Source organism: Sinocyclocheilus grahami, unplaced genomic scaffold (assembly GCF_001515645.1).
Source record: "Sinocyclocheilus grahami isolate Dianchi unplaced genomic scaffold, SAMN03320097.WGS_v1.1 scaffold223.1, whole genome shotgun sequence".
NCBI lineage: Eukaryota > Metazoa > Chordata > Actinopteri > Cypriniformes > Cyprinidae > Sinocyclocheilus > Sinocyclocheilus grahami.
Genome location: NW_015505402.1, coordinates 667014 through 684612, shown reverse-complemented (window position 1 = coordinate 684612; position 17599 = coordinate 667014). Strand labels below are relative to the sequence as shown.

The 17599-nt window shown below is 36.7% G+C and overlaps 1 protein-coding gene across 1 annotated transcript in view; it reads right to left on the bottom strand.

The window, feature by feature from the left end:
• LOC107596777 (metastasis suppressor protein 1-like) overlaps positions 1–17599 on the bottom strand; it is a 90533-nt gene that overhangs the window by 53549 nt on the left and 19385 nt on the right. The window contains exons 2-3 of the mRNA XM_016287580.1: positions 13612–13673; positions 3183–3256 (exon numbers count right to left, since the gene is read on the bottom strand). Of these exons, the coding sequence (XP_016143066.1) occupies positions 3183–3256; positions 13612–13673 (136 nt within the window). The remainder of the gene's footprint in view (positions 1–3182; positions 3257–13611; positions 13674–17599) is intronic.

Genomic DNA, 17599 nt, shown 5'->3' with positions numbered 1-17599 from the left:
GCATGTCAACACTAACTTTCTAATCAAACACAAACTCAATCCAAACACATGCACCATTTCTTTATCCTCTGCGAGAACAAAAAAGCACCTCCTCAACATTCAAGACCCCCCCAAACAAAGCCATTTCAGGCAACCGTTTTCCATCAGAAGGCATGACACAGCAGGCTTGAATCATGACAGCTCTCTCGTGTTAAGGTGTGGCAGCACCACTGGCCCCTAAATCTTTAAATGCTCTTTCACGCCCTTTTTCTGGCATGTCAAGGCCTCTTCTGTTTTGGGTAAATTAATTCTCTTAGGGTATGAAAATATTTGCATGTGCAAATTGGGATGAAATGCAGAATAAACTAATATTACAGCTCCGTTCTAAAATCTAGTGAGCTGAAATAGTTAGGGCTGGGTTTTGACACAAATTTCACAATTCGATTCGATTCTCATTCACAAGCTTGCAATTCGATTCGATTACCGATTCGATTCAATATCGATTATTTTGGATATATATCAGGTACAGTACATGCCAAATTTTCTCAAGGAAAAAACTCAACTAATGCTGTAAAATATACATGAGAGTACAACATTACTATAATATTGAAGGTTAAAATTAATGAAGTTTTTACAATAATAAAGTTACAGTTACATATTAATATTTCTACTTCAATTTGTTTTTTTTTTAAAGATAAATATTTAAATGGTGGCTGTCATAAAAACTTGATGGATTTATTCAAACATAAATTAAACATTGAATAACAGTAAAAAATTATAATGAATTGGTTATATGGAGCATATATTAAGCAAAATGCCCCTCTCTACAGTTTATTTTATCTGACTAATGAGTTTATGGTCAACGAATATGTTTTTTCTGAGGTAAATGTGACGTTACGTGACATTGTTTACAAGCCGTTATATTGACGTCTTTGCGTGGCTGAAACACAGATTGAGCGATTACATGAGACAGGATACAGATTGTAACGTTACCTTCAGATATTTGGTCATGTTTATTTTGTGCTGAAACAGGTATTAATGTGGAGGAGATGATTAGTTCACGTGTGCTACACACTGCCGCGTCAGTTGAACTGAGGCGCTACAGCATCTGTCACTCCACATTAAACAGCGCCAAAATGGCATTTATTGTTTGAATACTGCAATACAATGGACAGAATTTGAAATCTGAGACTTTGTGTCATATGAACTTCATATGAAGATTGTACCAAAGCACAATACTTATTGCGATTTATCGGATGGGAAGTACCCTTCAATGTTCCGTCCATTAACAGAAAACAGGCTAGAATAATAGATTCTTGGGATTTAGGAATCGATATCGTTCTGTAAAAATGAGAATCGAGTAAAATCGCGATATCGATATTTTTTACCCAGACCTAGAAATAGTGTTTGCAGCCTACACAAATACATTTCACATGACGTCATATTTGTGGACTTCTGCACAAGTTTCCAAGGTGGAAGTCTGACGTCAATTGCATTTCAAATGCGTTTGTCCAAGTTGAAAATAGAACTTATTATTTAATTGGAATTGTAAATGCTATTTTTTATTTCACATAATTTAATGCAACTGAACTAAGATATAACATTGTTTTGCCATTAGCCTATTCATCTGTGGAACAGCACAATAGAAACAGATCAGGTTTCAGTTACAGACAAAACAACTCACAAATTATTTACTATAGTTGCAGTGTTTCTTTGTAGACTAATTAGATCAAGGAAAATGGAGTAAATCAACAAAAAGTATACAAGATGGAAAAAAATCCTATACTACTTTGATTGAATTCATTAAGTAGACAAAAAAAAAAGCTCAAGACAGATTCTAAATAGCACGTGGGGAGAAGGGTCCGTGTTTTTGTTATGCTAATCTCATTCAGCGTTCAGCGACATAAGATCAAGGTAAAATTCTTGGACTATCAGCAAGATAAACAGAGTGAGGGCTAAATCACAGCGGCATCACAAAGAACGAGGAGCACAAACACACAGCATACAGACTATAGAAACGAACAGGTCACTTTAACAAGAAGTGGAGCCATGTAACCCAATCCAGGCCATTATGAGACACTCATGCCTTCCTCCAATTGTCTGAGCAGAGAACAATACGGTGATTACCTTTTTTTTGGCTCTGCGTGAATTAAGGTTGAACATTTGTTGCCTTGGGTGACAAGATTTTACCCCGCTTATTTCAGGATGTTAACACACTGCCCTAAAGGTGAGACCTCACAGCGCAAATAAACAAATTATCTCAAAGAGATAACATAAAACAAATAAAAAGATAATACACTGCATATAGAGCATAACAGAATAACTTGCATTACTAGTTTCCGTTTTGACTGCAAGAATGATAAGAATAAACTGATCTTCAAAGTGAAAACACGAAGCCCTTAAATAAACAACATAATCCTCCAAATGAGTCTGAAATGATAAAATAGAAAGTGAAACGACTTTAATCAAAATTCACATCTGGATGTTGATATGCGCTTTTAGCGTCTCATCAAACAAAAATGTAAATGTTTGTTTTCAACCAGAATTCCCAAACAAACCCCAATCTGCCATTGGTCACTCAAACAGATAGCCCCGCCCCCAAATCGCCATTGGTCGAGCCAACATTGCTCTGTTGGGTTGGCTGGAATGCTCTAACAAACACAGCAATGTTTTGCTAACACTGCAGTGTTTACTCTTTTACCACGGGGGTCTATCTGCAAATGCTTCACTTATAGCCGTCTGCATTTTAAAAGGGCAGAAAGTGTTTTAACATTGACAACATTACACACACATCATCTTAAATATATCAGCTCAGTCAGCACTTTTAAATGGTAAATAGCCTATGACATACTGCTAAAAAAAATGCACCAAACAGTTTATCGATATGCACTGTCAAATTCCAGAGCGCTTGTGTGAATTTATTTCTTGGTTTCATGCGTATCACCAGGAGTACTATCATTAGGAAAGCTATAAAACATGCCGTCTTCTCACTTTAGTGTCATACGGCCCACATCTGCCTTTAAAAAAGGAAAAGACATTTGGACAAGTCTTGAGGTGTTCCGAGTTAATGCTTCATGTTTCTGATGAATAACCTTTCCTGTGAAGTACGACTCTGCCTGCTTTCATTGTCATCACTGAAGAGACAGACCGTTTGTGAGGTGAGACAGCAGTGAGAGACAAAGAAGGTAGAGATCTCATCTTACCTCGTGTTCCAGTTGCAATGTCAGCCACTTTCTGGAAAGCATCCAGGAATGAGCTAGTGACGATGATTGTTGTCCTGAACGACAGAAAGAGAAAGAGTTTGTCAGTAAGAAAAACCCACAAGCAAAGTGGCTTTGACTGGATTCTTGCTAACTGTCGGTATATCATGACAAATATTTCCACTGACAGATTTTTGGAGCTTGCACCAGGAAGAGACGTTAACAGCAGAGCAGCCCACAATGCTCTGGATGAATGATGTTTAAATACCTGAAGACACTAATAACTAAAGTAGAGCCCGACCGATATGGTTTTTTTGGGGGCTGATGCTGATACCGATATTAGGGAGTAAAAAAAGGCCGATACCGATATATCGTCCGATATTCTTTAGGTGTAGGCTATATTATAGTACAGTATAGTCAAAAGTTTGGACACAATTCCCATTCATGTGTCCAAATTTTGACTGGTACTGTATATAGAATACAGTATATAGCCTACATAAACAGAATATATATACATAAACACATTTTTTGCAATGATAACTCAAATGAGGTGATCAAACACTTATAATGATGATGTGACAAACATAGGCCTATATAACGGAGGCAGGGTATTTAACAATTTAACAATAAACTGTATTATTCAAAATGAGTCTGACATCAGTGCACTTAACAGTAAACTTCACTTCACTTATTATAAATAACACAAATAGAACAAAATATATATAACTTGAATTAAGAAATTAAACAAGGTAACTGTGTAGGGCAAGCAAGCTACTGCCAAACCAACAGGGGCAGGTTTATGCAGGAAGCACAGCTTTTCTAAATGTAAGCATCTAAAATGAATAAATAATAATAATGAATAATATTTTACAGTGTTATGTATTTTCTGGTAATCCAATGAACATGCAGAACATTCGTATTTAAATCGTCTTTTTGCAGTTTAATATTCACAGACACAGTCTCTCTCTCTCTCTCTCTCTCTCTCTCTCTATATATATATATATAGAGAGAGAGAGAGAGAGAGAGAGACTGTGGAAAGGAAATTATATATGTACTAGGGGTGGAACAGTTCAACTTACTCACGGTTCGGTTTGTATCATGGTTTTAGAGTCACCGTTTCGGTATGGTTCGGTATGTGCTGCGTTTAGGCAAAAACTATACTGTCAAATAAAAATAAAGAAAATAAGAATAATGTATCTAACTACAAGCAACAGCACAAATAAATACAATAGAGTAAAGATAACAATAAAATAAACAGTGATTTTTTGTTTTTTTTAGGCAGGCCTAACATTAGTTTTTAGGTACAGAAATTGAATAAAGTAATGAAATGTAAAACAGCATTGCATATTTGACTGTATAAATTAAAGATGAATCTTTATTAAAGTTACAAAAGCTATTCAATCAAAAGCAGTGAGTGATTTCTTTGTTGTTGCGGTTTGTTTAATATTTAGAAAGTGCTGTCAAATGCACTGATCCAGTGCACTGATACAGTACGTTCAGCCGGCTATGTCTGCTATAGGATACTTACCAAGACAGGCATTTTGACAATTTTTTTGTGAATTTGTCCATTTAAACACAATACTTCAGAGAAAGCTTAATATTTGTGCGTGTTCTGAGGCACAAATCTTCTCACTCCTCTCACTTGCGAGGTTTCTAAAAAATAATGAATAGAGCAAAATATATAGGCTACAACAAGGTTTCATCTGGCCGCAGAGGAACACAACTGGGTTGCCTGATATAAAGAGACATAATCAATGAAACAGAGCTTCCTACTTGCGCAATACGGAAATATCTGCTTAGTGTGCTACTTATCTTTGTCAACCAGGCAACCATGTGTATGCACTCTCTCCACTGTGGATAAACACTTTCTGAAAACACCGGTAAGCTTGCAGTTTAGCGATCTCCACTTAAATATTCTATTCTCAGAAAAGTGTAATTCATCAAGTGTTCATTTACGAAAGAGAGAGAGAGAGAGAGAGAGAGAGAGAGAGATCTGGCCGCAGAGGAACACAACTGGGTTGCCTGATATAAAGAGACATAATCAATGAAACAGAGCTTCCTACTTGCGCAATACGGAAATATCTGCTTAGTGTGCTACTTATCTTTGTCAACCAGGCAACCATGTGTATGCACTCTCTCCACTGTGGATAAACACTTTCTGAAAACACCGGTAAGCTTGCAGTTTAGCGATCTCCACTTAAATATTCTATTCTCAGAAAAGTGTAATTCATCAAGTGTTCATTTACGAAAGAGAGAGAGAGAGAGAGAGAGAGAGAGAGAGAGAGAGAGAGAGAGAGAGCGAGAGAGAGGCTGTGTATGTATGAATTACCACCATTTTGCCGCGTTTCTCTATTAACAGTGAACCTGTGGCTTTAATTCCTTTAGAAACAATGATGTTACCAGCTCCTTGTTGAGAAAGATAATGTAGCTCTTGAGCGATTAAGGGGCAAAAATTACGGGGCAGCACTGAGAAGTTTGTTCCTGAATGTCTGAGTGCGGCTGCAACGTGATCTGCGTGAGTGACTGAGCGTGTGTGTGCATTAGATACAGAAGACAGCGCATTAGTTTAGAACTCTTCTAATTATTATTTTTTATTTTTTTTGTAAACGTAGAGAGTGTTAATTTCTGCAATGATAACCTACCAGCAATGTAAATATGAGTTTTTAATATATTAGAATGAGTACATTACAATATAAATTTATTAGAACGAGTACATTATTATTTATGGGCTTAAAAACAAGATGCAAACAATCAGAATATTGTACCTGGTGGGGAGTGCCCAATGTAAACATGAAACTTATGCCAGGCCTCGCAAAATTTCAAAATCCCTGGTAGCCCTTCGGGCAGGCATTCTTCTGATTTTGGTAGCCCAAAAATGAATTTAACTAACCCGAATAAAAAATAGTATTTTTTCTTCAAATAACAAGTTAAGAGAGTAGGGGTGCAACGGATCACAAATCTCACGGTTCGGATTATATTACATTATCATATCACATTTTGAGTCACAGATCGGATCATTTTTCCAGATGAGCAAAAAAAAAATGGTTCTTTATTATTTAAGTAACACTTATTATTTAAAGAACAGTTTACTACTTTGATACCACAGCAAAAACTAGTAGCATATAGGGATGTAACGATTCACTCAACTCACGATGTGATATGATTCACGATACTGATTTCACAATACAATTCTCTCACAATTTCTTTTTTAACAAAATTAGATTTAAGACATATTTTAAAAAAAGGTGTCTTTTTGTTATTTCTCAGACCAAAAGGCTGCACATTACTTTGTGAAATTGAAAATGTCAAACAATATACTAACTTGAATTTTTAAAACAAATCCCAAATCAAATAAATAAATAATACAAATAAAATAAATTTCTCCATGCAAGTAAACTACATATTTGCCTGTGTATTTTAACCATGATCCAAACAAAATGCTGCATACATGTTATTTAGATTACAAAAATTTGAAATTTGAAACAAAAACAAAAAGGTCTGATTTTTCACTTTGTGATACTACATTAAAAAATCTGAAGGGAAAAAAAGTGCAATTTCTTTCTCCACTGTTTACGTTCATTTACATGAAAATACTTGCCGAGATAGTTATTTTGAGATAATTTTGCGTGTATGTGTCTGTTCAAGCGAAAGAGAAATCAATTCTGTGTTCGTGCTCTGCCTGAAACGTCGCTCTGTATGTGCATGCTTTGAGCTTGTGCGCGTGATCACCGAACTGAATTCTTCATGCGCATGAATGGTTTAAAACGCTTAAATGTTTAAATTGGTAAGACTTAGAAACACGTGAAAATTATAAACTGTGATCCGTTTCACCCCTACAAGCGAGTGAACAACGCGAATCAAGGAAGGGATTTTATATCACTATTCAAGATAGCCCGACACAATAAAAACACAATAGCCACGGGACGTCGGGCTAGCGATTTTGCGAGCCCTGTATGCCATTACCTATATTGTACTGTGCTACAGTTATGGAGGCCCTTCATAATGCAGAGGTCAGCTGCCTGCTCTGCCAATAGTTAGAAATGCCACTATAGTATGCGGTGATTAATAAACAGCTGTTTTACTAAATTCTGCTGAGGAGAAATTCAGTGCAGTCCTGTATCGTGATACATATCGTATCGTGGCCTGATAGACCAAATCAGGCTAAATCAGCTGCAAGCTTGATTTTACCAAACATGTATTAATTTTTATTAATATTTTTAAATATTTTTTATTAAGATATTTTAAAGAATGAGGGTAAGGAAATGGGTAAATAACTACACCCAGTTTTTATTTTCAATGCCAATCTATTTGTATAAAAAAGCTTTATAATGTTTGTAAAACTTGTATTACCTAAAACCGCATATACACACAGACACATTATATATATGAAAATAAATACGAGACGAAAGATGATTTAAATATATATATATATATATATAGGGATGGGTATCATTTACATTTTATCAATACCGATACTGCTTATCGATAACGGTACTTATCGATACTATTTAGTGCAAAAAGATATGAAGTGAAAAGTTGTTGAAAATTTCAAGTTATTTTATTACAGCTGAACTTTAGCAACTGTATTAAAGTTCTTCAGTCAAGAGCAGGGAGTTATTTTTCTCTTTGTGTTTTATTTTATTAACATTAAAGGAATAGTTCACCCAAAAATGAAAATTGTGTCATCATTTACTCACTCTCAAATTGTTTTAAACCTGAATGAGTTTCTTCTTCTGTTGAACATAAAAAGTTATTTTGAAGAATGTGGGAACTAAACAGTTGCTGGTCCCCAGTGACTTTTATATTTTTTACCTACTATCAAAGTCAGTGGAGACCAGCAACTGTTTGGTTACACACATTCTTTAAAATATCTTAAAAAATAAAAAATATTATTAAACATGAATACATGTTTGGTACAACATGACTGAGTAAATAATGACAGAAATTACACTTTTTGGGTGAACTATCCCTTTAATGACAAGCGGCAGCATGTTTAGTACTGTCCCTTTAAAGGGGTCATAATAAAACGATTAAAACATGTTAAGTACCCATTTTTCTTTTTCTGGCTGTAAACCGCATAAACATTTCATTAGTCAAGTCAAGTCAAGTCACCTTTATTTATATAGCGCTTTTAACAATACAGATTGTGACAAAGCAACTGAACAGCATTAATTGGGAAAATAGTGTCAATAATGCAAAATGACAATAGTAAACACTAAAATACACTAAATACACAAAATAATGTTCTTTTTAGCAGCATCGTCACATGACCCCTTTAAGAGATGCACGCACCTTTTTCTCAACTGTTTACTTTCACTTTAGAACTTTAACTAACTGTGTTTATATGTAAACCTTGTGTGTTTTTGACAGTATTAGCGCAATCAGACGATAACTAAGATTACTAAGTAATCAGGTGCTGTTTGACCGGCCTTTTAGGGTTTGGACGCTTTGGGTGTACGCACTCTGAATAAGCACATGTTAGAACAGCACGCAAATAAAAACTTTTACCTGCAAAGCCTTAAATCCCACGCAAATAATGTACTTTTGTGATTGCAAATACGTGCAGTGTCTCGTGAATGTAACTCTACTGCTGAATTGACATTTGATGTGAATGTGTCTCGCGAGTTGCAGTTGGAGCTGGAGCCGCGAGATATAATAAAGCGCATTGCTTGAGGCAAATGTTGTGTTTTGTTAGAAAATGTTTCATTATATTACTAGTGTTGCCTCTTTGTTCACTCTTACACTACTGCAAAAATTGTATCTGACACTTGTGTCGCTTAGTTTTGTAACGTGAGCCCACACTTTCGAACGTTTCACTCTTGCTGTGATGACTGCACGCAAACACGCACTGCACATGCGCATGGATATCACGCGCGCATCAAGCAAACGTCGGACACATCATTCAGTGAAGGGAAATGACAAGCAGCAGCTTCTAATTCATTGTTAACATTGAAGTATACATAGATAAAACAACGCAAGTATCGATTAGAGTGAATTATATAATTATATATATTTCATATAATTATTTATATAATATATAATTTCAATGAATAGCAATATTTAAATATTCAAAATCATTTTATTTTATATAGACTGAGTTCTGCATGTTCATCGGCTGGGACACGGGCACATACTGACAGGGTCAATGGTGCCATTGTATGGATCCATTCAGAGCCTTCATTCTGAAGAGAGAGATCTCAGCTTATCAGAGAGAGCTCTGTGGTATCAGGTGATATGAACTACAAAGTACAGCCTTTCAGCAATTCCCCCACCTCCCCACAGCGGCCCCCCAAGTCCTGCGAAAGCTTTTGTGCCCGATAGACTCGCAACAGTCATCACTTTAAGAGTTGCTTTGGCTTTAGAAACAGAGTTTGGGTTAATGGTAGGGATACCATGGGAAAACAGGTTATTGGTTACTTTCAGTTTGAAGAGTATTATTAAACCGATAGTTCTGAATTCTGGTTGGATGACCCATGTTCAAAGCTATTTAAATAGGGATGTGTCACGATGGTCAGTTAAACTTAACTTAACACTTAAAGTGGGAACTAAATGTATTTTCCAACTTGACATATACGGTGTATATTTTGTACCAATATCGTGGACCATAAGCATCACTTGGCCACTGAGTGTAGTTTGGGCTCCTCCGCAATACATTCTGTAAATGTTGTCATACACTCTTAAAAATAAAGGTGCTTCATGATGCCATAGAAGAACCTTTTTTGTCTAAATGGTTTCATAAAGAACCTTTAACATCAGATTCAGATTATAAAAAGTTGAGAAAGAGATGGTTCTTTAAACAACCTTTGACTGAATGGTTCTTTGTGGAACCAAAAATGGTTCTGTGAAGAACCTTTTAAGCACCTTTATTTTTAAGAGTGCATGTCTTTAACACTTTCATTCTGTTTTCTTAATTAGTAAAATGCAATTTTATAGGAGGAGTTGAGTCATGTAGACAACAGGTTAAGTAAAAATATTAAAATACAATAGCGCATAAATATAGCAAAATGCTCCTCTTTATAGTTATTTTTCTAGCTGACTGATGAGCTTATGGACACTGAATGGTTATTCTGAGGTCAATGTATATTACGTTGCAGTGTTTACAAGCTTTACACGTTTTCCGCAGTTTGAAACACTGAATGAGCTTTTACATGAGACATTTCAGTAAGTTGTACTGTAGGCTCTCTTATAAAATAGCCTACCTTTTGATGTTAATTCATGTTCATTATGTACTATAGTAGTAAAGAGAAAGATTAAATGGGTTCACTTGCCGCTTGAACTGAGGCGCTAAAGCAACCGCGCCTGCCGCATTAAAGAGTGCCAAAACTGTATTTATTGTTTGAATTCCATTATGAATTTGGAATAATTTTAAAGCTGATACTCTGTTTATTAAAAAGTAACAAAGCACAAAGCTTTTTGCGATTACTAGATGGCAAGTGTGCTTCAAATAATATGAGGTTCACGCATTAACAGAACACAGCATAGACTAAGATCTTGTTAAGAAGAAGCCATATTAGTAATGATTATAAACGAGAAATGTTAACGATATTGCCAATATCCACACAGCTGACAGCTTTACCAGTTGTAGTTTGTTCAAGTTGTGCATGAAATAGATGCTGCTTTTCCTCACTTTCACTTCACACATCTCTGTAATTTCGATCTCTCTCGCACTGCACAACTGAGCTGCGTTTATCAGGTGTGCGACACTGTTGCTGTGCAGCAGAGATGAGGACTGTTTGAAACTCTTTTTTCCACTAAAACTTTGATGCGCATCGTCTCGGAGTTTAATACGTGAACATAACAAAAGATGTGATCGCAAAACAATCAGGAAAAAAGCCATTACATGCAAATTTTTAAGTTATAACATGTAAATACATAGGCCTAGTCGCCAGTGGCGACCTCAGCAAAAACTTCACTCGCAATTTTATATTTTTTGTCGCAAATGCGACTGTTTTATTCGCAGTTTGGAGCCCTGATTATACTGTAAAACCAATACAGCTTTTTAATTAAACAATAATAAATTTAATTATTACAAAAAGACCAAAAATTCTTCAACTATTTTAGGCCTTTAAATCAGACTAACAAATTATTTACAGAGTTACATCACTATTTTCTTTACTTTAAACCCCCAAGAAATTATCAAAATTAATCTGAATTCAGAAACTGTAACCTATTTAATTTTAGAATAAGTGTATCCAAGTCATTGCCTGCATGAATTCCTTTTTAAATGAACAAAACATGATCACCATTGACCTGCAAATCACAAAAACGTAAAATAAAATAGTTTTTCATTGCAAGTCAGTACGACTACACCTTAAAGGGGTCCTATTATGCTCTTTTACAAAGTCTTGATTTTGTTTTGGGGGTGTACTAGAACAGGCTCTCATACTAGGTTGTTCGAAAAACACATTCTTTTTCACATATTTTACATTACAACACCTCTCTCCCCAGTCTGGCATGAACGGCTCGAATAGTTCCTGAATCAAATGAAGGCCCGCCTTCTGAAATACAAAATGTGCTGTGATTGGTTAGCTGGGCAAGTGTGTGTTGTGATTGGCAGCACTCGGCGCCTGGTCGGGAAACGTCATGCCCCTTACCATAGCCGCCTGCGAGCTTCAGTGGAAATATTGCGTCAAAATCAAATCAATTTGAGCGTGATTTAAACCCGGATGATTATAACCACTCTAAGTTCGTCTGCCTTGGGAAAACTAGCGTGCCTCCGACATAGTGATAACACTCGTTGCCTTCTCTAGTGCAGCTCTCAGGTCTCATCCAATTCGTCGATATTTGTGATATCACAAATCCCGGAAAATATGCGTTGTAGTCCAAACGAGTCATTCGTTGTAGTTTTTGAAAAGTGATTTCTGTTAAATTACATATCTCCTTTTGAAGTGGACTTTGAGCTTTGTAACTTTGCAGATCTTTTTATGCTCAAACAGCAACATTACAGACTAACTAAAGTTGAAAAAGTGAAAAAGCATAATAGGACCCCTTTAAGTGCAATTGGTGGTTTGCATTACGATTTACAGCAGCCATTCCCAAACCAGCCAGTCTAGTATCTACATTTGCATGTACTATGATGTTGATCAGCCAGACATATGGTGAAATACAACAACGGGTAAACATTACCCAGCACTGTGTTTACAAAAACACTAGCAGTGCCCAAAGTCATGAGGAACTTTTAAAAAGTAGACCATGATCAGCTCTTGGCAGTCCAGATGGCTGGCAATGGTAATTGTGTGTGTGAGTGGAGCGTGTTTGATGTTTATCTGTTGGAATGGAGTAGACCTTTGGGAGGGTCATTAGCCTGTTAACTCTCCAAGGACTGAACAGAGAGGTCAGGCAGAGGGGACACACTGTAAAAATGGAACCAACGGTTAACCTAAACGATCTTCTCTTCCTATGATAAGCCTTTCTGTATCATACTGAATTATGGCCCCTTAAACAACCACTAGTCTGTGGCAATTACATGTTCTGCGACTCTGCCTTCTTTGACATGGAAATGGACATTCACTAAAAGTATATCACTGCAAAGGTAAGCATAAAGCAAAAAAATGAGAAAAAACTTCGTCATGAGTATATTGGGGCCTTTAGAGTACCAACTTTGTATGCACCTGAGTCAGGTCAGATGGCATATTTAATCTGGCGCAAAAGCGCACAAGGGATAGACGTACAGTCTGTTCAGTAGATTGTACTGTTGTGTACTTTGGTGTCGATCATTAAGTCAATAAAACACTGGACAAAAAACATGGATTGTGAAAATTAGGCATGACCCAAGTCAGAATCAATGTTGCCCTATTTATCAACTTAAATACACACTCAAGGTCTTACTTTACACATTATTCCAATTAAAATGGTCATTGTAATCTTTTCTTCTTCTTCTTCTTTTTTACGCAGCTGGCTCCGTCTCTTGAACATCTTTCATTTTAGATGATGTCACCAAGTCCTCTTACTTTTTCACACCTACCTCCAACAATCTGGCTCCATTCGAATACGTAACACTCACTTTACAATATTCAATAAATTCACGATGGATAAAATCAAGCCCTGTTATTTTTTTATCTTCACTCAAAAATTCATCACATCATGGAAGCACAAAGGCTTGCAAATGCCATATTCTGTTGGCTTTAGGACAGAACATCCCTTTGAATCAACTATACATCCTCATTTTCTAAATGTGATGCCTTTCCTAACTGTCTGCATTTAAATTTCTCTAGTTCTAAATTATTTCTTTATTATGAAATCCCCTTCTATCTTCATCACTGCCTGTTCACTGCCTTTTTGGATCTTTCAAAAAGGCATTTTTCACAAATGTTCCTTTATTAGCTCTCCTTTTATACTGGATATAATCAAGCACATTTCCTGCTTTCGAAACAAGATTATCATAATTACTCTCTACTCAAGGAAGCATGTAACGCAGGAGGCCTGTTCTTACCTTAACTGAGATTGTAGCTTAGCCCCTTTGGTGACAAAGTCCTCCCAGGCAGGATAACTCGCCTACAGAACATACAATGAGAGAGAAGAAGAGAAATCATTACACTTTACTCACAGCTCATCTGGTGTTCATCCTCAATATTTATCTGCCGAAAATACAATTCGTAATTATTGACTACAATCATAAAATTCTATAAAGTATTCAAGACAGGAATCTGCACTGAAGTTTAATATTTAGAGTTTAGGGCTTAACTGAAATTCCTTTAAAAATGTTTATGAGGAAGTGCATGAGGATGAATATAATAAGACAATGCTGCAATCACATGATAGGAAGTTGTTGTTGGTGTACATTGTGTTTACACCAAAAACAGCCTAGGCAACGCAAGTCTTCACAAGGTGACTGGTAAACTTGGACAAACACACAAACAAGAAGCAACAATGACAAATAATGCAGCAATTATAACAGCTTGTCACATCTAGCAACTTTGCTGACTATCTGCAAATGACAAATGCAACTTAAAGAGTTGAATTACTAGATTAATTACATCACTACAAATTAAAAGAGGTACAGAATGTATCATTCAACTGAATGTTATGTAAACCAGGTGACATTTCCTAACGTTAAATCACGTAGTCATTCAACAAGGTGTCATTTCACAGCGTCACAGACTAGCATAAATCAGAATGTGTTCTGGTTGTGTTTTGCTTTCTCAGTAGTCTCTGTGTAATTAGTGTTAACAGTATGACTAAGATTGTTTCTTTGCCCCGATGTTTATTACATCTAATCCAAATCAAGCTAATTCTATTTGCAATAATGGGTATCAGTAACAGCTGATCCCGCAAAAATCTCATAAAATGCTGACTGGTCTATTTTCACAAGTAGGACACATATTAATACTCTAGCAGCTAAAAAAAATGCACTTATAAATTGAACCGGTGAAATGTTATCCACCGCATGATGTTTCAATTTATTTGATTTGAACCCAATAATCAACCAAGTGGCAAAGACAGGGTTCAAAAATGTGAAAAATCTCAATAGAGAATGAGGAGTTACGTCACAATCTTTTCACTCCACATTGCATTTCGGGAAGGTGCCCCCATATTAGCAGGATTCGCTATCCGTTCCCATGGTTACTTCTCATTCTCTATCCACCTTTTTCTTCAACGTGGAAGTAAGCCTATGGGTAAGACTTCTGGTTCATTAGCCGCTATAGGTAAATAACGAGGAGAATAACAATGTGCAGTAAACGGTAAAACTGTTAGCACTACAACCCAGTGTGTTCATAATTAAGATAATACATTAAAATAATATGATAAGACACACCAACTTTCAATATTAAGCAGCAAAATGAACTGTTTTGTTCAGCTAAAAATAGCTGGACGGAGTGGATGCAGAAGCCAGACCCATAGAATTTACTAATGGCCGCGTCCATTTTTACGACAAGAAAAAGGTGGATAAGGATAACTGCTTATCTTTTGTTTTGTTTTTGCCTTTAAGATAAACAATAATTTATTCTTCATTGTATCGCTTCCAGGGAAGAGAAGCTATTTTATCGCACTGCATGATAATTAGATTTTTCTCTCTTAGGTTTTGTAGAATTTGGTTTACAATGTTTAGCCTATATCTGATTAGCGTCAAAACAGTGTCGCCCGCTGGACGCTCACTGCTGCTTCAGCCATCATATGGTAGATTATCCAAATAAAAGTGTGTTCAACAAGCTGACAGAAGTCGATCCATTTCTTTTTTGGAAACTTTGAAATGACAGTATAATTGTTGTCATTATAAATATTCATTTTTCCATGGCCACGGAGGAGAATCAGAGATTGTGGGTCACATTCAGCGAACAGTCACAAACTCACTGTACTTTTTATATTTATTTCAACAAATGACAAGCAAAATTATATCCCTAGGAGCTTGTGAACAGTTTTGTAGCATTTTAAAACGCTGGTTTAATGTACTAAGACAGTGATGCTAAAAGACATGCAGATGAGCCAGAATATTAATGCGACATGTTTAAATGTTAAACGTAAAGCGTTTTCCTCTCTTTAGAAAACTGAAATGTAGAAAGCGCTTATGGATTAAGTGATATTTAAACAACCCTCTACAATGCGAGAAAATTGGTCGCATATGCGAGTAAATTTCCCACTAGGCGACTAAAAAAATTTATTTATTTAATTAGCCAATGGCTAGTAAATTTTCTGATTTTACTCGCCGGTGATTGAGTTAGATGCAAAGAATAAATTAAGCGCAGATATAATTTCAATGCCTGCTCAGTACGCATTAAACACCGTCACTGTCGCTTTCTATCACACGCACACTCAACGTGAGAGAAAGAGATGCTGCATAAAGAGAATTGACGCATTAGATTTAAATGGTGTTCTTTCTTTACTGTACTGTGGATGCAAATGGATGCAAAAAAAGTGAAAATTCCAGTCTGAGCAGAAAACGCTTGATCATTTTTTGTTTTCATGCGCAAAGAAAATTAAAAGCACAGAGTCCAGTTCTGTGCAGACAGAAGACGGTGAATGCGCCGGCGAACCCCAGCCAAGCACGTCAAATGTGGCAGAAAAGATTGTGCATTCTGAATCAAAAAGTGCATTGGAAAAGCAAAAGTTCCAGACTCAGTGGCTGTCAGATTTTGATTGGCTTCTGTATGATGAGGAGGGACATGTGATGATATGCAAGTACTGCAGTAGAAAACCTAGCTTAGCCGGTAAAACAGACTTTGTATCAGGATCACACAGTTTCAAACGTGAAAATCTCACAGCGCACTCAAACAGCAAACGACATGCATCTTGTCGTGATAGAAATGAGTCCGCTGCGCTGAACTCATTTCAAATATTGCCGCAGATTTACAGGATACAGAGAAAAATAAAGTGAAAAAGTCTAAGTACATATCAGTCATGATTGATGGTGGAACAGATTCTTCTGTGAACGAAAATGTCAGGTACTGAGAGTGGACAATCCAAAACTGATAGACATTCACTGTATGGCTCACAGGCTGGAGCTGGCACTTCTTGGGGTTTTGAAAGATATGAGCTTAGCGAGTCATGTAAATGACACCTTGCACTTAATTTGGAACACCTACCCTTTCAGCCCAAAGAGCAACAGAGAACTTCAGACAGTTTGTGAAGAACTTGAATCTAGGTTCTACAAACCAAAGCCAGTAAAAGGAACACATTGGGTGCCTCATTTAGACAGGGCACTGAAGGTCTTCCTGAGAGGAAAAGACGATCTTGTTAGCCAAGCTGGGCAGTATGCAGCTGTTGCTATTCATATGGAGGATTTGGCCCAAACCAGTCACAATGCTGGCATTGCTGCTAGAAGGAAAAAGGTTTTCAATACCATGAGAGATCTGCAGTTTGTTGCATTTTGTCATTTCCTGGCTGATGTGCTGCACGAGATAGCGATATTAAGTCAGACTCTACAGAAGGCAGACCTCATCCTACCAAGTGCTGTTGCTGCAGTTGAGAGCTGTTTGACCCATCGTGACTACATGAAAACCAACCCTCTCCCAGATGGTATGCTGGAAACTTTCATCACACAGTGTCTGGAAAAGCAAACTCCTGGTGCTCATATCACAACTTTTCAGGGCATTGACTTGAGAGGGGAAAGAGAGAGCCTGATGGACAATCTGAGAAAACTTCAATTCAGCCTATGAGAAACACCTTCATGCTAAATTGGATAACCTGCTTGGAGTTAACAAAGATCAAAATGCACAAGCTGTGATGTCAGCATTTGCAATATTCAACCATGACAAGTGGCCTGATGACAGAAAACAACTTGAACTATTGTACGGCAACAAGGAGCTGAAGGTACTCACTGAATGGTTCAGAGAGAAGCTTGTTCAATCTGGATGTCAAGTTGAAGAAATCCCTGGGGAATGGAGACGCTTGAAAAGGCGAGTGTCTAATGAACTTCATGGCAAGTTCTACTTGGGCTTGGACGCTGCTGCTGAAGCAATCCTACAGAGATGAGATGCAAAACA